The sequence below is a fragment of the Triturus cristatus genome, chromosome 8 (assembly GCF_964204655.1).
Source record: "Triturus cristatus chromosome 8, aTriCri1.1, whole genome shotgun sequence".
In the NCBI taxonomy this organism is placed as follows: domain Eukaryota; kingdom Metazoa; phylum Chordata; class Amphibia; order Caudata; family Salamandridae; genus Triturus; species Triturus cristatus.
In genome coordinates, this window is record NC_140591.1 from 353246279 (window position 1) to 353268883 (window position 22605).

The 22605-nt window shown below is 43.1% G+C and overlaps 1 protein-coding gene across 6 annotated transcripts in view; it reads left to right on the forward strand.

The window, feature by feature from the left end:
- FRY (FRY microtubule binding protein) overlaps nucleotides 1–22605 on the forward strand; it is a 657235-nt gene that overhangs the window by 523535 nt on the left and 111095 nt on the right. For all 6 annotated transcript variants that reach the window (XM_085621668.1, XM_085621669.1, XM_085621670.1 and 3 more), the window contains exons 43-49: nucleotides 1644–1738; nucleotides 3970–4577; nucleotides 6060–6157; nucleotides 6274–6444; nucleotides 14763–14903; nucleotides 20110–20289; nucleotides 21520–21681. In XM_085621668.1, the coding sequence (XP_085477794.1) occupies nucleotides 1644–1738; nucleotides 3970–4577; nucleotides 6060–6157; nucleotides 6274–6444; nucleotides 14763–14903; nucleotides 20110–20289; nucleotides 21520–21681 (1455 nt within the window). The remainder of the gene's footprint in view (nucleotides 1–1643; nucleotides 1739–3969; nucleotides 4578–6059; nucleotides 6158–6273; nucleotides 6445–14762; nucleotides 14904–20109; nucleotides 20290–21519; nucleotides 21682–22605) is intronic.

Here is a 22605-nt window from a genome sequence, read left to right on the forward strand (position 1 = left end):
ACCAGGCCTCAGGCCTCCCAGGTGACACAGTTCTTTTGCATTCTATTTGTGATGCAATCAGATCACATAGCATGCAGATGGCCATCTTGGTTGAAATGTGCTGTTTCAATGCTGCGTCCATCATTACAAAGGTTGTTCGTTATGGTTTAGGACAGGGTTTTCTTTTGGTTTGCACCTTTTAGGAATCCAGCTTCACAAAAGGTTGAAAAGCTAGAGAACTTCCAATGACATCTGTTTAGAATTTTCAGTTTAAATCCCTTGCGACCTCCACTTCCGTGGTTGACCTGGTTTCCCAGATAGAAGTGAAAGCAGTGCTTTTGAGGTTGTTCTCTCTGGGTTTCTAAACGAGTCATTCTGAGGTCTTGGGTTTTCCTACTCCTTCCACATCCTTTAAACAAATGTGGTATCCACAGGTACCACTAACAGGCAGTAGTTGACCGCTAAGTCCTGATGCCAAATGCACAACAGTATTTGGGATTCCTTGTTACCCAGCCAGTAATTATCTTGGACATCTGTTTAATGTTCCACGGGAAACCGCAATTAAGATGGCCGAACCACGCATTTCCTTTGCAACATGTTTGGAATGCGTCTTAACCACTCATTCCTTTACCACGCATGTCGTTACAACAACATGCCTTAGATAAAGCAGTGTTGGACTTTAAAGTCCAACGCTTTCACTACTGTTGCACAGACTGGAGTTGGACTAGTAAATTATACTTTACCAAAGTCCAACTCTTTTCCTAAGGCAAGTCTTTGTAAACACTTACATGGTAAAAGAATGCGTGGTTAAGATGCATTCGTCATTCCGACCGCGTCGTTAAGAAACGCAGGGTTTAGGCATGCGTGGTGCCATGTTCCACTGCTTCCACCGTCATCTCTGTCGTTATCAGGTTACTCTCTGCAGGTTGTTTTCCATTAGCAGCTGCATGCGAAGAGCCCTTTTCAGGTTGCTGTCTCACGCTGTCTGGTTTTTCATCATGTTTTTTCCATGAATAGATAATTTTCTCTCAGTACAGCCTGCAGTGGCTATTGAGCCATTCTTCTCTTGGCAGTCGCTGGTGACTTGCAGCATTGTGGCTTGCACATCAAAGTCACTTACGGATTAGCGGATTGTGGCAACCAGCAGCTTTTATCAACCAGTACCCTGCACTTTTGAGCCTCGGCAAGAGCAGTGCATATGACTATTGTTGCACAAGTAAAAATTCAAGAATAAATAACAAATGTAATAAATATTAACCAGTTGATATACCAAGGGCCGTTTTAATAACAAAGACACATTTAATTGGATGACAGATAAAGGCAATGAGGCCACTCAGTCTCCCTGATTCTTTTCTGTGCAGACACATTGTTAGGGGAGCAGGACTCTTGCTACAGACATTAGCCAGAAGCTATGTTAACTCATATGAGAGACTCTTAAATGCAATGTTGAAGGCTTTCTATTGTAGTTTTGAGTGATGATCACTCTGTCCCAAATCTACCATTGTATAATGTATAATTATCAGGCCATTTAATAGCGCTGCATGCAGATTGTACACGTGGACTGAAATTGACACCACCCGTAATTTGCCCAATGTATGCTTTCCTCTCTGGGGGTGGCTAGGGACTTGTGTTCTCTAAAATGACTGTCTTTACACATTTGCCAGGGCTATGTCATGGAAGCTCTCCTGACCCTAGAAGCTGCAGTGGATAATTTGTCAGACTGCCTGAAGAACAGTGATTTGCTGGCAGTTTTATCCCGGTAAGATCCATGTGTGGAGGTAATTCTTGTTCCGTTGTGTTCTAGTTGCTTACTGACCCTGATCAAATTATTGATCAAGTCTTGTCATACATATATGTGGCTTGGAGAGTAACTAGACAACTGCACTAATCATGCAATTTAAGAAGTTTTAAAGCCGTTTTTACTTAATTATTTTAACTGAATATCCCATTGACTGTCCTTCAGCCGCCTGTATTTGGTTCTAACCAGATTTTCTCTGGCCAGCTGTGATACATTTATTTTTTAAGTGTTAACCATCTGGAGCTGGATGGATGCAATGCGCGTGCACTGTATATATAGTATCAGGGCCACTTTGAAATGCACTTTATTAGCGAGCCAAATTGTTTTGATAGGTTTTTAAATCATCAATGCGGCCCAGCAATTGATGTTCTTCTGGTCAGTTGTATTCATGTAATTCACGCTCTAGAACTGGCCCATGGCCAGGCAATAGTACTCTCGTAGTAGTAAGACCATCGTGAGAAGCTTTTTACAATGGCTTGCTTTGGTGATCTTTTAATTATCAACGTGGTTTTAGAATTCTTGCTATTTTGATCAGCCCCAATGAACAATTTGTTTGCCTTTTAGAACCGGTTGTTTTACTGTGTATTAGCATGTTTTACCATAAATGTTATGTTTTAGTTATTGAATTATGTTATTTCATTTTACAAGTGACTATATCTTGCTATGTGCATTGCATGGCCTGTCTATGGCAGGCTGACACAATAAATACAATTGGAAAAATAAAATTGTTCTAGTTGTTGGGCGGCTTGGCTTCTCATCAGTGATTTCAATTGTAGAAATAAATGATTGCACCAAAACAGCAGTGTGCAGCATCTTATAACAAACAACACGCTTTATGTGGTAGATCCATTTTAATCCGTTAATTCAACATTTTTTGTCTTATCCATCACTCCTGATATTCCCCTGAAGACCACCAGATACAGTAGTGTCACAGTGGATGCCTGGAGAATTCTGCCAATTGCAGCAGTACTTTAATAAAAAAAAAAGATATATATATATATATATATATTATTCAATTAGACATGTTGAGATTAAGTGATTTGTCCAGGATTACAGGATGTTACGCAGACGCCGAGACTCAAACCTGTTCCCCAGTAGCAAGGTTGTCCGCTCTGACCGTAGTGCCATATAATATTTTGGGTGTTTTTATGTAGTGCAATCTCAACGTGAAGGTATTGGAGTGCTTTACAGGAGTACCACTTATAATACACAGGGGGCCTTTCGTTTTGGGATTTTTGTTTGTATTTGATTAGGCATGGGGGGATTAGGAGATTTGCCCAGAATCATAGGATGTTGAGCAGATGCCGAGACTCGAACCGGTTCCCCAGTAGCAAGGTTGGCATCTGACTGTAGTGCCACATTCTCTCATCCTTTTACTTGAAGCCATGTTGGACAGCAGCCTGAGCTGCTATACAACATATCTAAAAACATTGACCAAACCAATTGATATTGCATAAGCAAAACCCACTGGCTTTGCCAATGCTTGTTAATTTAGCGATGGGAACCTGATCAATTAATGCCCTATAGAGGGTCTACCAGACTCATTCAATAGCAAAAGCTGTCCATGGTGCTGAAATTAGGCCACTGTAAACGACTTTCCGAAAAACTGCAACCGTTAAAGCATTTCAGCTGAGAATTATGAATATGTTTCCTGAGGAATATACTGGAGATTATAAAGTATGTACTGTTCAAAATATGATATATCCAGTCTGCCCTTCAAACTGTTAAAAAAAGCTGTGTCAACCTAGAAATGAATAAAATGTTTTAAGTTTGGGGTTTCTTAAAAAATCTCCATAATCGAGCCTAGGAAATTGGTGTAAATAACATGGTTGAACAGTAACTAAAGCTAAACCAATTTAGAAGGCAACATTTTATGATTTCATAATGAGCGACAAGCACGTTCTTATTAGCCTTATGACATCAGTTACTGTCTTTATTCTTGTACCCATGGTAGCAAAATCTAAACATTATAGGGAGGCAACGAGAAAGGCTGCACGTTTTGTGGTCAAGATGAGACCAGTTCATGCTTTTGATAAACATTAGACATGTTCTTTAGTGAGTTTTGCACTGCTCTATGCATTGTGCTAAAGGTAAGGATGTGTATGTAATGTACATGTCTTTTTTGTAGGTTTTCTAACCATATTTCGTGTGTGTGTGTGTGATTAACTCACTAAAATCTACACTTTATTCAGGTCATCCTCGCCCGATCTGACTTCAGGGGCCAAACAGACTGCAAACCGGAAAAGCACTGGGCAATTAAATGTAAACGCTGGAGGCTTGGGTGGCAATACCACCACCGCAGAACGCAGCAGACACCAAAGGAGCTTCTCTGTGCCAAAGAAGTTTGGTGATGTGGACAAGTCGTCCGACCCTCCGCGCAGTGCCACTCTGGACAGGATTCAGGCCTGCACACAGCAAGGCGTGGGCTTGAAAACCAGGAGCTCTTCCTCTCTGAAGGACAGCATCACGGACCCCTCCCATATCAATAACCCGACCAACCTCCTAGCCACCATCTTTTGGGTGTCTGTCGCTTTGATGGAGTCGGACTTCGAATTTGAGTATCTGATGGCATTAAGGTTGCTTAATAAACTGCTGTCCCACTTACCCCTTGAGAAAAATGAAAACAGGGAAAAGCTGGAGAAGTTACAGGGTCAGTTGAAGTGGACTGACTTTTCTGGCCTACAGCAGCTGCTATTGAAAGGATTCACGTCTCTCACTACGACAGACCTGACCCTCCAGCTCTTCAGCACCCTTACGCCCGTGTCGCGGATATCCATGGTGGACGCCTCTCAAGCAATAGGTAAATCCTAAACACCTTTCAATGCTTATTTTAAATTACTATGCAAACTAGGCTACACAACTACCATGCACACTGCGGTATAATTGCACTCGCATCAGCATAGCTCTTTAAAAAGATGAAAAGTACATCACTGATAAACCTTAAGACTGATGAGGTGCTGACATCTGGTGTGATCTTCATCTTACAAGTTCAAATCCTTAGAAGGCCAACTCAGCCTTTTGTCTTACGGAGGCTGGAAAAAAGAGTACTATTGCATTTGGTAATAGTAAACACCTATTATTTACAGGGCATAGGAACGGTACAACTGCAGTATGAAGCGCTATTTAAAAAATAAATAGCTCTTCCCATTATTCTTCAGTATTAGTTTAACACTGTCACGGGGTTGGAGCTGTGAATTGCTGTAAATAACAAATAATTTAAAATATTAAAACACTTGGGTCACAGCGAGAGGGACATGCATGCATTCCCTACAGTTAGGATGGTCCCAATAGCATAGAACGCCATGGTGTCACTTAATGGGGCGCTTATTGGAGGTCGGAATGTGCATTATTTTAAAGAGATAGCCAGCATTCTTTTACACTTTCTGGAGCTTGTGATACGAATGCTATTAAAGTCCGGTCCGAATTTTAATACTAACCGGTGCATGACATCTTTTTCATTGCTAGACACAAAGAAACGTTAGTAATTGCAAATCTGTTAGCGATAAGCCTACATTTCATTAATATTTTATACATTAGTCTTTATAAATGTGCGATTGTTTTTAAGCTCTTCTACTGTACTCAAAATAAAATCTATTTATATTTAGGAAATGGGCATTGTTAATTTTTAAGACTATCATCTCAATAAATCATGTGGCTAGATTCACGAAGCTTTCATGCCCAAGCAAGCTAACCCTGCACAAAAACATACCGTATAAGTAGTACAGTACACATGATTCTCAAAACCAGGAGTAGGTACAATCTTCAGGTTTAGGTATGCCCTGCCTCTGTGTACTATTAATGTAAATGTGGGCATTCATAGGCTGGTGCCTGGAGTGGCAATGCACACGCAATGTTTATTTGGTGCACGCCCTGCAAAGTAGTAATTTTCTAGGTGTTTACTAAGTTTGAGGCATGCACTTTCTGCACTTAAGTAATCACCAAACTTAAACCCAAATGAGAGCACCATAAACTCAACCACATGTGGCGAGGCTTCTTTGGAAAGATTATTACGAAGGTTAACTCGACTAATTCCATACCATTGTGAATCAACCCCATAGTCTTCATTGTAAATTTAAACTCTATGTATGTGTGTTCGCAGATAGGACCCTCAAACAAACACAAGAAGTTGTTCTTCAAGTCCTTCCAGTCATTCCATTATTTAGTGCAGGAAGTAGCAAGATCATTTACTGTATTTATTTCCTCATATAGGAAATGTGTTGTTGCTGTGATATGTTGTTCTTCTCCTACCAAAAGCCTGCACTGATTGTGTTGTCTGCACCAGGGTTCCCATTGAATGTCTTGTGTCTCCTGCCTCATTTGATTCAGCACTTTGACACACCGAACCAGTTCTGTAAGGATGTTGCAGAAAGGATCGCTCAGGTAGGAAACACCTCTTCCATGCCTATCCTTACAGGCACTGTTTACGTGTGCCTTTTGCCCGTTGCTTGTCAACCACATGCAGGTTCTTAACCAAGTGCTATGTGGCTCTCTACCAGGTGTGCCTGGAAGAAAAGAACCCGAAGCTAGCAAACCTTGCACACGTCATGACCCTCTATAAGACGCATACTTACACGAGAGACTGCGCTACCTGGGTGAACGTTGTTTGCCGCTATCTCCACGAAGCATTCACAGACATAACCCTGAATATGGTGACATACTTGGCTGAGGTAAGCATTCTGATTAATGTGGTGTCTGTACGAATAGTTTTGTATGTGCCTAATCCTGTGGTTCAGAGAGACACGTGGGTTTCCCCAGGCGCACATAAATTCATTAAATGAAAGCTCTTGAGGTACCAGGTTCCAAAATTGCTCATTTAACCATATTATCTTTTCAATAAATCATTTTACAATAAGATGGATAGCTCTCAGTGCTAGGATGAATACAAGAATTGGGGCGATCAACCTTTAGTTGCTATATTATTACACTGTATGGTATTGGGCTTCCTTTGCGATTCATTGCTCACAAGCATCTCACCTACATCATACTGATAAATCCAAACAAGGCAAAACCTGTTTGTGAATTCAGCTCTTTTGAGAGATCAAAGAGAAAATCTGTGTTCTACTGTGCGAACTTGCTCAATAACTGTAGTTGTGGCACGTGACATGACTTCAGTGTGGATTACACCGTGTATATCTTTTGACAGCAACCGCACCTTCTTTCACACTACTATGCTTTAATGGCTATCATATGTGCCTGGGCGTGCCAGTACCAGGATGTGTGGGTCCCACAAAGTATAGCTCAGTCATAAGTGTGAGACAGCTCCTTGTGAAATGTCCGAATGTCTTCGGCTGTCCGATGTCCAGTGTGGTGAACATGTTGTTACTTTGATGTGTCCACACCACTGGTATTTTGTTTTTCTCCATCTTGCAGACTTCTTGGTGCTGAGTGTTCATCAATGTGGGTCAGTGTGACTCGATCTCGGATAAAAGTGGTGACAGAGTTCTCCTTTTTGATAATCAGAACCTGCTTCAACATTTAGTTTAATTAAGCACCAGGAAATCAGTATTTTGCTCAACAGGTGATGATGCTGCTGTGGCCATCATCTCTTACAGCTGGGCTTAGACATGCGACCAGTCTGATTTTATTTCTTTTTGCATGGCCAGTGAATGTTCTTGATGATTTGCTAACGAAGCCTAATTCTGGAAGTGATAATGGTGGTGTCATGCTTCACCTTGCATAGATTACCTTGACGCTGAGTGTCAATGACTGTGGTGCCTGTATTCTTCATTACTACTTGGTGGTAAATAGTGATAGTCCTTTATTTTTTTATCGATAGTTGGTCCCATGCCATTGTGGACCATCAATAACTGGTGTAGGGGCATTCAGAATGTAAAAAGGGAACAGCTTTTTAATGTATGGAAATCTTTAATACCATGCAATTTATCTTTCGAGAAGAGAAAAGTGGTGGCCCAGTTACAAAAATCCAACAACGGAAATTAGGCCTTGGTGTCTGCACCTTTCATAGTGAAGCGTAAAGTGAAACTGTATGCTAAATGTCCATTCTTGGGATTAATTTAGGGATGTTGAATGGCGCATGGTTCCAGTGAGGTCTGAGCTGTCTTGCGTGATCTATACCTGATGAAGGAAGCCAACAACTCCATCTTTCTAGAGAGAGGGCATCCATAGCTCCACTTAGGGGGCCGATTACGAGTCTGGCGGTCCACGGACTGCCAGACTCTGGGCACTTCACTCGCCATCGCCCTATTAGGATTAGGGCGGTTGGAGCATCATTGACCCACCGCAGCTGCCCGATAACCTCCGTTCCCAGGCAATGTTGTGGCAGTCAGGAGGCTGCAATATGCTTGGCGGGACTGCCGCGGTCCCGCCAAGCATATTACGAATTTCCTCTCTGCCGGAGGTATCATGGAGGTTCCTACTCCATGATCACCATGGCGGTGAGAAAACAAAGGGGGCTCTGCAGGGCCCCTTGAGCTTCCTCCACATGATGATGCATGCAGGGGGGCACAACATAGGCACCCCTGTGTGCACGCACCCCAGTTCCTGCACGGTATGGACTTTTCAGTCCATGCCGTGGAGAAACGTGGTTGTGGCCACAGAGGAATCCATTGTGCTCTATTGAATCCAAGTGCTGCTAGAATGAAGGGTGGAGAGAGCCCCAGACAATGATGTAACTTGCAGGGCTCTTCCAGGACTTTCCAAAGATACTTTGTAGTGGCTCAGACATTAGGGTGTCAAGGAGTGGTGAAAGTGAGTCTCTCTGAAGCTTCTGTCTTCCCCTTTGTTCCCTTGAAGGAATACCCCTCCGCCAGTGCTTAATTTAAAAGTCTATTTTAACTATTGTGCTCTATCTCAGCCTCTCTCTCCCCATAGGGCAGCACCAGGTTCATTCTGTTTACACAGGTCTCTTTCTCACATTCCCTCAGTTCATTAGTGTTGTGTAAACAGTGCAGCAAAGATTTCTGGTCCCATACAATGAGTGTCCTTTGCATTGGCAACCCCAACACAAATTAACTACTGCCTCCCACAGGTTAGCAGGTACTTAAGTGAGCTAGCTTCTCCCTCCCAGTGTTGTGCCCTTATTTTGGGTCTTCCCTGACCGAAGGTTCCCAAACCCACCCCACCTCCCTGCTGACAACTGAAGGCAAAGACCCGAGCAAGGGCCTGTCTATGAGAGATAAGCAAAAAGGAAAGAACTGCTCTGAAACTGTCACGGAGCCGACTGTTGGAATGCACAAATGCTGTCTGCAACTTGAGCGTAAAGATGTGACAAAAACGTTCAGCCAATAATCTAGCAGAATCTGGGGTCCCACACCAGTGAACATCCAGAAACTCTTATGCTCTAGAGTTGTGGTTTTGATTACCAACTCCAATTGACCAATTTCAGGCCCAGAAACCTGTAGAGCATCCCAGCAGACGCTGCCTTGAAGGAAGGAGCTGACTGTCTGCTGAAGAGGGGGAGGGGCATTGCAGGTGTCCTTGTACAAGAAGGATGCTGCTTAGAAGAAGGGGAATGCGAAGGAACAGTGATAGCTAGTAACTGGGTCTACTGCTGCATCTCGGGAGGACCTACACTGCTCTCGCAGACCGGTGATATCTGTATCCTGGGTGTCCCTGCAGTGCGAGACAAGCATTGAAGTGCCTTGAGGTCTTATTGAAGATTTCCAACATACTTTGCAGGTTATTCTGCTGGGAGAATGCAGCACTTAGAAGTGAGAGTCTGACTGAACTGTGCCCAGGATGAAAATATTCCTTGTCATCAGAGAGTACATTGATCGACACCCAGATGTCACCATTGCTACAGTGTGGACTCCTAGGTTTTGTTTGGATGGAGGACTTTTATTTGAGCTACAGTAGGAACTCGAAATGCAAGGTCCACCAGACCACAGACAGTGCCAACTGTACACAGCAGCTCCACTGCTAGTTCTGGCGCTGCTGATTCTCACCTAACGGTGACGGGCATCGATCAGAGGTAGGGGGTGGGGGCACAAGGGGGAAGGAGGCGGGGAGAAGCGGGTATAAAAACATAAAAAGCTTACCTTTTTGCTGCTTCCTGGCCACGTCTCTCCTCCCTATAGTTCTCCCTCGCTCAGCACAGGAAGCACACCCAGGCTCCCAGTCAGCCAATCACAACGCTGCCTTAGCAGCATTGTGTTTGGTCTGAGTGCCGTGTTTCGGCGTTCAGACCCTGACTAGAGGCCTGGGCATGTTCTCCGCGTAGGATGCGATGCAGCCTGCATGGAGAAAATGCGAAGTGTGCAAGACTGTTTTGGGTTGCTGGAGAGGCCCAGACAAGCAATCATTGCGCACTTAGGAGGGTGTTGCCTGCCACTCCTCCCCTGCCCCCGCCCCCTCATGTAAAGCTGCGTAAATAGGAGAAAATAAAATGATAATAACATAAGTTATAATTTTATTTTCACTTTGTTTCACTGCAAAAAATCAGTGGGGCGATGCTCCTTAGCAGAGGAGCCACCACTGCCACCTAAACCAGGCATATGCAGACACATTTTCCGCAGACCACAATTAACATCTGCTGGGCAAGGGCGGAGCAGACAATCACCATTCGGTGGGCTTTGCATGGAGCACACCTCGAGCGCCGAGACCTGCGGGCTCAGGCTGCAGGAACCCCAATCAAGAGATTAAGGGTACTGTGTAACACTTTGGCCCCGGAAAAAGAGGGGCAGGGTACTTATACCATCTAAGGTGAACCTGACCAGCTCCAAAGTGAAGGGAGGGTGCTTAAGGAGACAGGTTCTCCCGGTGACCCATGAAGAAGGCATTGGCCATTTTGCTCAGTTAATGACTGGGGGCCATATGTAGAAAGCAAAATTGCGATCGCAAACGCCGAAATTCGCCGAATTTCGGCGTTTGCGATCGCAATTTTGCTAAGTGGAATGTAGGAAGGCAAATCTGCGTGCAAAATAAGGAATCGGTAAATTTGCGATTCCTTATTTTGCAATTACATTTAAGGAATCGCAAATTTTGCGATTCCTTAAATGCAATGTAGGAAGCACCAAAAAAGTGAAATTTGGCCTTAAGGAATCTCAAATTACCACCAACTACAGGTTGGTGGTAATTTGCGATTTCTTTCAAAAATGCATATTTTTGCATTTTTCAAAGTGGAATGTGGTGCACACACATGTCCTTAGGGCATGTATGTGTGCCACATGTGCACCCATGCTCATTTCAGGGGTGCAACAGGGTGTCCTTTTGACACCCTGGCACACTTGAAATTGCATTCTCATTCTCTAATTGAGAATCGCAAATTGAGAATGTCTTCCCATTCATTCCTAGGGGCCTCTAGGCCCATAGGAATGAATGGGGAGATATTCCTTAATTGCGAATTGCAATTTGCAATTCGCAATTAAGGAATAAGTAGGATTCGCAAAATTATTTGCTAATCCTACCTACATTCCGTTTTGCAATTCTCTAATTGCGATTCCCTAAAAATTGCAATTAGAGAATCGCAAAACACTTTCTACCTACATATGGCCCTGGGTTCTGTCTAGGGGGAACAGCAAAGAGCGGGGCTGTTGAACCATTTACGCTGTGTCCCATTGTCATAATTCCATTGTGACCACTGAAGGCCCTCTGAGTTTTATATACAGTATTTTGTGAAAGTGAAGTGCTTTTAAGATTTTTATGAGCAAAAGAAGCCCCGGCTGTACATTTATTTATTGATTACTGTTGAAGGGTCTGCTGAGTTCTGGGTATCTAGCGCCAGACCACCCCCTGGATAAATCTTGAACTGCTCGACTTCGCGACCCCGGGAGTCAAATCCAAAAGGGTTGTTTTTTGTGCTTTCAATCAGTCCACTAATGTTTTTTTTATCAGAATCGGACAGGGTTCGAGTCGGGGGTAGACGGCGTCTACCCACTGTTTTCAGAGGTTAGATGCTGTCCACCTTGCCATGAGGTTGGTCTCCACAGAAATATGCTGAACTTGTCTCAGTGAGATTTTTTTTTACACCGGAACACTTTCAGCAGTGCCTGCATGTTATCAGCTTTTGTTCCGAGCAGCAACTTGCAGGCGGCGAAAGGGGTTTATCAGATTACAGCTTTGACCATAACAAAAGCTGAAGTTGAGGGGCCATCAGCCCGCCTTTTGTTGGAGTATCCTGTCTGGGAGCTATCGGGAGCCTCACACATAGATGTAATGGAGAGGAAACAAAGGCTCACACCTCATCACCTCACAGGTACATAACTGAGAAATATTTTTTACTTTATTCAGTCCCTGTATAGGCAAACACTGCAAGAATTTCAGTTGTGTTCGTCTCCCCAGTATTTTACACAAATAAAAATGTAAATACCACTATTTTCTTTTATTTCTTTGAGCACTTTAGCACTACTCATCCCAATACAGGGTGTCCGAGTGCTTTACGTCGCTCGTACTTATTATAAATACATTGACAATAAATCATGTGTGTGCATCAATAAAAAGGATGTGTTGCACAACAGAGGGTTACAAGGCGTAGGATCCACATGCCCTTCATACCTCACTGTACTATATTAGAAGGATTACAATTTATGAACTGCAAGTAACAAAAGGATCTCTTTCTTAAAAGCAGTAACCCACTTGCCTATCTACACAAAGTAAAAATGGGCCATCTGCGTGTTACATGTCATTTGCAGGAGACCTATTATCCCTCTAAGCTACTTTGATGCAAAACTAGGACTAGGCAAAACTAAAATCTCTCCAGCAAATACGTTATCCTCCAGTTATTTTGATATTATTATCATTCCCTAAGATTAAGCTGGCACACAGAGATCTCTGCAGCAGGTCCCTTAACACCATAAGATTTTTTAAATAACGGACATTGCAACCAATGATTTATTGCCACATTTCTCCTTGTTGCCAATTTCCTTGTGGCAAGGTTTAAAAAATTTTTATAAGTTGAGGCCCAGCTTTTGTGTCGGGGTTGCATCAATGTTTTGGCACAACCCCAATGCACAGCCAAATTTGTTAAATATTGTAATGGTCTCAGATGTACTCATGATAGATCTGGTAAACATATGTGAGAGCTTAAGACCTAATGTCACTTCCTGTGAGGTCATGGGTTGTGATACCACTTCCTGTGATGTCACGCACATGTCACTTCCTGTGATGAACAGGTGGTGATGTCACGCATGGTGATGTCACACCCATTCTGCCTAACTTGGTGAGTCCCTTCACTTCTTTTTTTTAAGACTTGAGCCCTGGAATCTGAGCACAAAAGCGCCTCCCTCAAGCCATTTGAAACTGTCACACTTGTTAAAATGTAAAAAGTATGTAAATGGGTGACAGTTGCACCTGTTCTCAAGAGCTCCACCCCACTCCGTCATCTCATCCCCTGGGTACAGTAAAGCAAAAGAAACCAAAAAAAACATTAGACTTGAGGAGGTGGAGCGTTGAGGTACGTTGTTTGAGCCACCTCCGGTGGTCATTGCTGCAACCTGCAGTTCTGCATGTAGAGAGTGTCAGGTGCTTCAATCCAGTGACCCTACCTAAGATGTATGCATTAGCAAGTAGCTTGTAAAATCATCTTTATAAATGTCTTGGTATGTTATAGTTTCTGTGGGGCATTTCTATAAAAACAAATGTGTATTTATATATATATTTATGTATGTATATATATATATATATATATATATATAGAGAGAGAGACTGACTGACTGACTGACTGACTTTGCGCTCTTATGTAATCTTCTTTGGAGTATGTTTAATTACATAGGAATGTACTTGTCCTCAAACTCATAAGGCCGAGCATCTTTTCAAGTAGCGTGTTCCTTTAGGGAGACAGTTCCCTAGATATAAAACAGTGGGGCACTTTGCATATTTGTTTATTCATTGGGAAGAGCCATATGTTCTGTCAGCTGGAGTGCCTAGGGAACATGAGCTAATAAATTCACAAACATTCGCTTTAAACCAAATTTGTTATTTGTGTTTTTAGCCCTGTTAGAAGGATTGTTCTACACTTTTTGATAGTTTTATTGTTTATAATTTGCAAGTAGTTTTTTTACTGTATGTGACTGAATTTCTTATTTATGTTACTATTTATAATGTGCGATGGCGAAGCTCAGCAAAACATACACATTGCAATAGTGGACAATTCAAGCAGTGACTGGGCAGGAGGGGACACAAAGTCTATCTAGTCAAGAGGCTTGGTTAGAACTAGGTGTATAAGAGCGTTAGAATCAATTGTTTTCAGCACACTGGAAAAACAATGATAACAGTGTGGCATTGGAGTGTTTTCGTTGTAGATGGCCTGGTCTGGCCTGATGTCTGGGCAGCACTGCTCTGAGGGGATGAATGTGGCTTCCTCCCTTGTACTTTCATTCTGCTGTTTTGATTGCATTGCTCTTCCGGTCCATTGAGGGATTTGTATGCCCTTGCAAGGAAATCAGGCCCAAAATTGAAGGAATGCTTTGGCCAACGCATTTGAAAACCAGAGACCCCGACCACTTGAAGCAATTCACTTTGGCCCACGCATGTTCCCATTAGGAGCGCATGCCCTCCTGCTCAAGGCAGGAGGCAGTCTCCGTTTTCCATCACCCGCTCAGGAGATGCAGAGGTCCCTATGGCAGGGTTCTTTCCAAAGCAGACTGGGGGTCCGTGGTCCAGAAGCCTGAAAGATTACCAGGGTTGAGCACCCGGCTCCTGTGCTGCCAAGCCTCTGACCCCCCATTGAGGGGTGGGCTGGAGCTCCCACTGATGCGTGTTGAAGTGATGGATTCTCGTGTGCCTCCAGAGGGCCTTCACATGGTGGCAGGGGACTCTCAAGCAGCGCCTACCGGATGCTCTGCTGCACAAGCGCACCCGGAGAGAGTGTGGCCTTACACTGCGCACAGGTGATATATTGGCATGCCTTGGTACGTTGCTACACTGGTTTCTTTTTAAATGATCTGGTGCCAAAACTGCACTTTATCTCCATACCTAGCATTAGTGTCGGTTTGCCGTAGACTTTCTTCTATATTGTGTTTTCATGTATGACAGATGTTTTTAAGGAAAGGAGTACAAATGTGATTGTTTTCTTTGTTTTGCTCCTCAGCTGCTAGAGAAAGGTCTACCAAGCATGCAGCAATCCCTCCTGCAAATGATTTACAGCCTTCTCTGTCACATGGACCTCTCGGGCATTCCTGTGAAGCAATTCAACATGGAAGTATTGAAGACCATTGAAAAATACGTGCAGGTGAGTAATTACTGTGAGGTAATGTTCCATGGGACATTATACTCTCAGTGCAGTGCAGAGTGTATGCTTCCATCTGCCTCCTGCATGTACATCAGGCGATGTAGAAAAGTATTGCGGTTTGAGGACCACTGAGCAGCTGCAGAAGCTTGAAGAGCTGGGCATATTCCATGCAGCTGTGGATATTTGGAGACCGCATTTTGCCTTTTAATGACACTTTATCTTGTGTGAGAGCCTATATCAGTTTTCAGCGGCATATTCAGTTTGTGCTGCTGAATTTGAGTCTCTCTTTTGAGTTGTTGTTAATGTTTTAAATGAGCCACAGATACCTTCAGCGACAAATTCCATAACATCTCAAATTTTGAAATACAAAATCCTGACATTTGCCCTAGATTTTAATGCTTCTGGATCATGAGGAAACTGTGAGCCAGTGATTATCCACAGGTTTATTTTCAATTGACATCTCGGGCGAAGGCTACATTTGTCAGGTCAGGGCATACATGTTTATTGTTACCCAACTCAATAGCACTCATTTTATCAACCTCAGAAGTGTGTAAGGCTCTGTGGAATTCCCAGGATTTGGACCAATGACATTGAGGTGAAACACAGATTCATACAGTTCATGGATTAAACCAATGAACCACCAGACTAGGCTGATAGGGGCATGCCAAGCATTCGAAGGGAAACCAGTCAAGATTATACAACATGAGTAAATAAATAAAGTTCCTTATGCTGGCAGCGGCATTGAAGTGCCACACGATGCAGCTAAATTGTTGCTTCACATTATCTTTTGACAATTCTGGGGTTTGTCGGAATCACAAGGGTGGTCACTTGTTTTTTTTTAATGGTAGTCTGTGTAGTGATTTAGATCAGCAGGTGTCTGTGTGTTTGGTAAATACCCCTTGATAGTGCAAGGTCTGGAAGGGCAAGACCTTTAATTGGGATGTTGTAGCTTAAAAAAAGGCATTTATTTACCATAGAGTCAATCTGCCTAGTGTCTGACGGAGTAGGAATGTGAATGTGGCAGGTAGGGCAGGATATGGACACTTAAGCAATGAACTGAAATAAAGGGAATGATTAAGAAGGGTTTTGTGTGGTCTGGTTTACCAAGTGCTAAAGAATGTGATGTGTTTTTCTGCTTGGTAGGTGGTTGGGAGGTCAGACTTGCAGATGTCTACTAGGCAGATGTGATTATTGGGTTGATTAAGCTTCAGAGTCCAGGTTCAGTGTTAACTGTAGGATGTTATGATTAGAAAAGGCAAAGGAGAATTTGATGGTTTTTCTGGAAAGACAATGCGGTAAAGTGAATGCTTTTGTTCGTGGCTGGGACCGGCTTTACAGTGGCTTGAAGCCAGTGCCTGTAGCAGGAAGACAGTAGTTTATGCAAGCATGGCATGAATCATTAAGGGACAAGATGGAGACACAGATGCAAGTAGCATCTGACAAGCAGTGGTATTAAAAGCCAAGCAGGTATGTTTTAATGCAAGGGTTTGGTGTGAAGCAAGAAGAGGAGGGGATCAAAGAAAGGGGTTTGGGAAACCCCATGGGTTGAGACTCTTCACTCTAATCAACACCACAGAAGAAAGAAATGTGGATCCCTGAGCGCTTCCAAGCATAAGTGAACCAGTTCCCGGGCTCCACATTTAGAAGCTTTTGGTCCCTATAGGATGTTGGTCTCCAAGGCTCAGCCATGCTATCACATCACCTGTTTGCTTAGGAGGCCAAGAAGAAGATTAAGTGGAAAGATTGTTGAAATATTCTAGGATGCTAATTAGGGTGGAAGGATGAACCCCCCCTACTCATGAGAATCCTCCAAGAGCTATTTCTGTGGTCCCCTCCTCTTCTTGTTTTCCAGCCCCTTTTTCTCATTTTCGTTCACTTCTTTCTTTCTCTATATCTTTCTTGTTCTGTTGAGCTCTCTCGCCACTCCCACCTAACTCCCCAGGGTATACCTCTCTCATTTTGACCTAGATTAATTCATCATATTTTCTTTAGTGTACATCACAAAGTGTTGAAAGTAGTGATCAATTGTTGACTGTTAGACCTGGCATTCTTGGAGTGGTTTCTCCTAACTTTTTGCCTTCCAACCTTATGCATTTGCTGACTTAGTTTTTGCTGGCCTTAGGGCTTTGCGCACTTTACCACTGCTAACCACTTGCAATGTGCTTGTGCTCTCTGCTCAAGACATGGTAACATTGGCTTATACCCAATGGGCATATTTAATTTACTTATACGTCCCTAGTAAAGTACACTACATGTACCCAGGGCATGTAAATTAAAGGCTACCAGTGAGCCTGCAGCACTGGTTGTGCAACCCACTTGAGTAGCCCTTTAAACTTGTCTCAGGTCTGCCATTGCAGAGCCTATGTATGCAGTTTTAATCTGCTATGCAGACCTGGCAAAATAAACCTTTTGTTAGGCCCTAGCCTTCCTTTTTAATTCATATAAGTCACCCATAAGGTAGACCCTGGACAGCCCAGAGGGCAGGGTGTAACGTAATTAAAAAGTAGGATATGTACTTTTAAGTTTCACATTTCCTGGTAGTGAAAACCTCTTAAATGTTATTTTTCACTACTGCAAGGACTATCTCTCCTGTAGGATAGCATTGGAGTTGCCTTATTACACTTTACAAGTGTCATTTCCAAATGGGATAGTATAGTTGATTCATGTTTGGGGTCTCTGGAATCCTAATTTGAAATCCTAACCTATGGTGAAGTCAGATTTTAAATACAAATTCTGACAATGCCACTTTTAGGAAGTTGGCATTTTCTTACCTTAACCATTTGGTGCCTGCAGCCTGTTTCTGGTCATATCACTGTGTGTAGTTGGGGCTTGGTGTATTCCTCCTAGACAGACAGTCACAATGGGAGCTTAGGTGTGACTGGATGGACCATCACTGGCTGGATGGGAGGAAGGAGTTGGATCCAGCCTCGCTTACACCTGAATAAGCTTTGTCCTGTCTCTGTACAAAGATCTGCATACCCCCTGTAGTTAGTCTGTAACCAGTGCAGGGAAGGCAGGGCATTGTGCACTTCAAATGCATACCTCCAGAAGCTGTTCCCCACTTCAAAGGCCCACCTGTGTATAAAACAAGGAACTCGGACCCCACCACTTCAGTACATTTCTGGACCTGTGTATACCTTGCCAGGAAGGACTGCTGTGCTGCTGAAGGGCTGCCACTCTGCTGGACTCCTGCTTTGCTGTGCTGACCTGCCTGCTGCCCTCTTGCCTAGGTGAGAAGGACTGGACCTGCATCTCTTGAACCCAAAACCCAGAGTGACTCCAAGGCTAGTTGGCTAGCCTCCTGATCTGAAGCCTCAGGTACATAATCGGCTTTCAGCAACCTTGCATCTGCATCAGGACTCTGCCATATGTGAGTCTACCATGCCAAGTGTACCACTCCAGTTCTGGATCATTTGAAGTGGGCTTAGGGTGCTTTAGCAGCCTCTGGATTCAGTAAAACCAACACAACTCCACTGCTGTGCAACGCAACCCCAAGCAGAACCAACGCATATCCGCTGCTGTGTGGATTGGGCTCATCGCAATTACACGCGTCACTGCTGCAACCCTCAACACCTTCGGAACCGTCAATGTGCAACGCATCCTCAGCACAGGTCCTGGCATCCCTTGTCCATGGCAGTCATGACAACAGACTCTGCATCATAGCCTCACAGCTCTTCGGAACTGACGCATTGCCCCGCATGCACGCTGCATCCTTGACACTAGACTTCACATTGCAAGTCCTATCTACAGTACCCTTGACGATGACACAGGATCTCGCATCGCAGCCTTGTTGCAAAATAGAGCAAGTTTTAGACCTGATGGAGCCTAACGCCTCTAGGAAATTATATATGCAATTCAGGTATGGAACATTGCCCCTGAGAGCATTCACAGGAAAATGGTCGATAAATAATCCTTCTGACTGCCCAACCTGTGGGGCTTCTAGTGAAAGTGACTTACATGTCCTCTTTTTTTGCCCCACATATAAACCTATCAGAAAATGTTGGCTCCTTCAACTCTGGAATTTGGGGACTACACATTGTAAAGTTGCCTACAGAATTTTGAAGACAGACACTGCATTACCTATAGTTTTTTCGGTATCACGTTTCTGGTATGCTGTGTGGCGAAGGAGAAGTTCCCTTTTATTGTCTAATCCCCTGGAATAAATCAACACTCATTGATGCTATTTCTTACTGTTTTTATAATATTTTAATCTTTTAATCTTTTATCTACTGTTTTAATGAATCAACTGCCAATTAATCTAATCTTTATTGTACTTACTTTTTATGAACTGCAATTCCCTTTTCTTCTTTTTGTATATTGTATGTCTTTGTGGATTGCTTATCTTTTATGGTCTATGACCGAAATAAAGATTATTTTGATTGATTGATTGCATCTCGTGAATCAACACATCACTTCGACTGTGCAACACATTTTCAACATGGATCCTCACAATGCTCCGCAAACCAGGATTTAAGTTACCTTGTTCACTGGACCTAACTGGGTCCCTGTAGCTGGCCTGCAGTCTGTTGTGGTTGGCGTGACCTTGTGACTTTGTCCCAGTCTGGCGTGACCAGATATCCACAGTTGGCGCTTTGGTGTTTTTTTGAGCTATTTTTACCTAAAATTTTAAAAGTCAAAATCTCTGGTTTTACTAATTGGATTTGTATATTTATTAAATTAAGCTCTAATTTTCTAACCTGATGTGGGATCTTTTTATGTGGTGTTTTCACTGTGTTACTGTTTGAAGTGCTGCACAAATGCTTTACACATTTCCTCTAAGTTAAGCCTGACTGCACTGTGCCAAGCTCCCAGGAGGTGAAAACAGGTTAGTTTGGGGTTTGCTTGTCCCTTACCCTGACTGGGACTATGGTTGTTGCTTGACCAGGTTCACACCCCAGTCAACCAGTAACCTAATCTCCAACATTGACACTGGCTCCATTTGGGCAGGGCCAAAACGTATTTTCTGATTTGCAGAGACAGCTTCAAAAACCATCGAGTGGGACACTCTCTCTCAGTATTCACTAGTTGGTCATAGGAATTAAAGTAGTTCTTTTCATCATGTTTTTTCGGTTTATTAAAGTTAACGCAAAGGCAGTTAAAATGTGATTATTTGTTGTATTGTTGAATCATGCACCATTGCACAAAAATAATGGGGTCCTCCAGTATGGTAACCCACTTTGGCTGATTTCTGTTTTTTAATCTAAAGAGTATCCACTGGAAAGAAGCTCTCAACATTCTGAAGCTGGTGGTTTCTCGATCCGCAAGCCTGGTGTTACCCGCACACAAGCACAGCGGGCTATCGAAAATGGAGATAAGTCGACTTTGGAACAGCTCGTCCAAGGAATTGCCTGGAAAAACTCTTGAGTTTCACTTCGACATTTCTGAGGTAAAGATGGAAAATGTAGTGGGTGAAAATAGGTATCCCATGTATCACAGAAGCTCACACCTAACACCGACAAATAGCACAGGCATGTTGAAATCCCGAACGATAGAAACACAATACATGGCGGAGCAAGGCACTTATAGAAGCCAATTGAAGTGTCCATTTTAAGGAAGAAATCAGTTTCCAGTTCAGTCTAATGGACACTTTGGGATAGAGAATACACGCCAAAATACGTAAGTTATCTATAAGCTTTGATAAATAATACATCTTGTCCCGAGTCTGGTCTAGACGTTTCTGTTGAATTCCAGTTCAGCAGGCCAGCACTTTGCTTAATCACTGGGTTTAACTCTCCTGCTCCTTGGAACACATTTCTAGATGAGATAATATTTAAAATTGAGATCTATTTGAATTAAGCCCTGGTCCGGAGACTTTGAAAATATCTATATATCTTTGCTTGTTACTTGATGTCATCTGGGCACATTTCACTATAATTAGTCTTTGTGCTGAAAAAAGTCTTGTGAAGGAAGCTCATACTTCTGAATGCAATTCTTCAGCCATGCTTTGAACTGCATGGTTTGTCGAACAAGCACTCTGTAGAGCGGAGCGCTGCCTCGGTGTTCCACAGTGAAGCAAGCATCTCCTTCCCTCTTCACGCCACAGTGAGCTGGTGCACATTCTGAGAGCAGCTGAGTTCATTCATCAATTATTGAGAGAGCAGAAACTGTTCAGGGCTTCCCATCTGGTTCTCTTGATGGGCTGTGGAGGCAGTGCTTGCAAAATTGACAGCAGCAGATCGAAAACAACTTGCCCTTTTTAAAAGGATGGGCGCAGCATGCAGCCATTGGTTTCACATTACAGCTTTTCATCTTCTTCATGATGTAAAATAACAAATGTAGTCTGCCTGGTGGTCTGTAATGGGAATGACCTGTCAGATGGAGTCGCAGTCAGATGATCTTGCAGCCCCATTATATTTGTGCTGCCTGCAGCCAAAACGCTTTCTGTGCGTAGCACGCGTATATGTATCTTAACAAGTAAGGTGCTTCCGGGGAGGGGAAATTCTGGAAGCCACATTTATTGCTTAGTCTGCAAACATTAAGATTTAATGCATGGTTCTGAACGTCCGGACTATCCGTCAAGCAAAGACGCAGGTAGAGCTAATGCAGGTTCCTTCAATTCTCTAGTGTATGTTCAGTGATCCGCTTTGCAGTGAGCTCTTCTTTTCTCTCCTTGAAGACTCCAATTATCGGAAGGCGCTTTGATGATTTGCAGAGTTCTTCAGGCCGCGATGGCAAGACCAGAGCAATGGCAGCCACTCGAAGTACATCCTCAACATCCTCTGGATCCAACTCCAACGTGCTGGTCCCAGTGAGTTGGAAAAGGCCTCAGACCTCACAGGTAAAATTTTAATTTAAATGTGTATGTTGTGTTCAGCATGTTTTAATGAAGACCTTCTAGTCGACTTGAGTTGCAATTTGTGGGTAAATCAAACCGGTGTGGGAGCCATACCAGGTATGAACATGGCGTTGCTCTGGTAGGGAGGCCTGACTGCACCATAAACTACGTTTGAACGTGTTTACGCTATCCTCTTGAGCCCATTTAAGGAAGATGAGCTCCGTTATTCTTGATAACGTAAGCAAGTAAAAAATAGGCAACCCTTCATTCACAAGGTGTAGTCGTAAATTCAGTGTCCAACTAAAAGACAAGTAGAGCAACCTCTAAACCAGGTGAAGGCTGACAACAGTTGCCCTTTTAAATTGATTTTAAGATGATTATTGGGTAAGATGTAGGCCTGAATTACAGTACATTTGCAGGTATGGCTCAAAGGCCACAACTACCCATTCATTGTTGTGTATGTTGGAATGGAATTATTTGTTTGATTACTCTCTTAAAGTGCTCCATGCTGAAAAGGGAACATGGTCATTTTGTGTTAGAAGCGCTAAGTGAAAGCTAGCAGAGGCACTGAAGCAGAAGATGAGAAATAAGGATGCATGAGAAATGTGTTTTCTATTGGTCTCTAGTCCTTCGTGAAAGGAAAATTAAAACAAATTGCTTAAGGCAATATTTCGAACATGAACTTGATTGGCAATAAAATAAAAATATGTGCAAGCAAAGTTAGGTTATTCCCCGTTATGTGGTGAATGCCCTTCAGCTGACTTATTTTCACATAAACCAATAGATGCATGCCAGATTGATGTGAGGGGGAAAAAGGTTTTTTGTGAAAGCGGTTTGGGGTACACCAAAAATGACACTGTCATATACAGGAAAGGTGAGGGAAGCTTCGAGGAATAGCGCTTACACTTGTTTCATGTTTTTCTAATG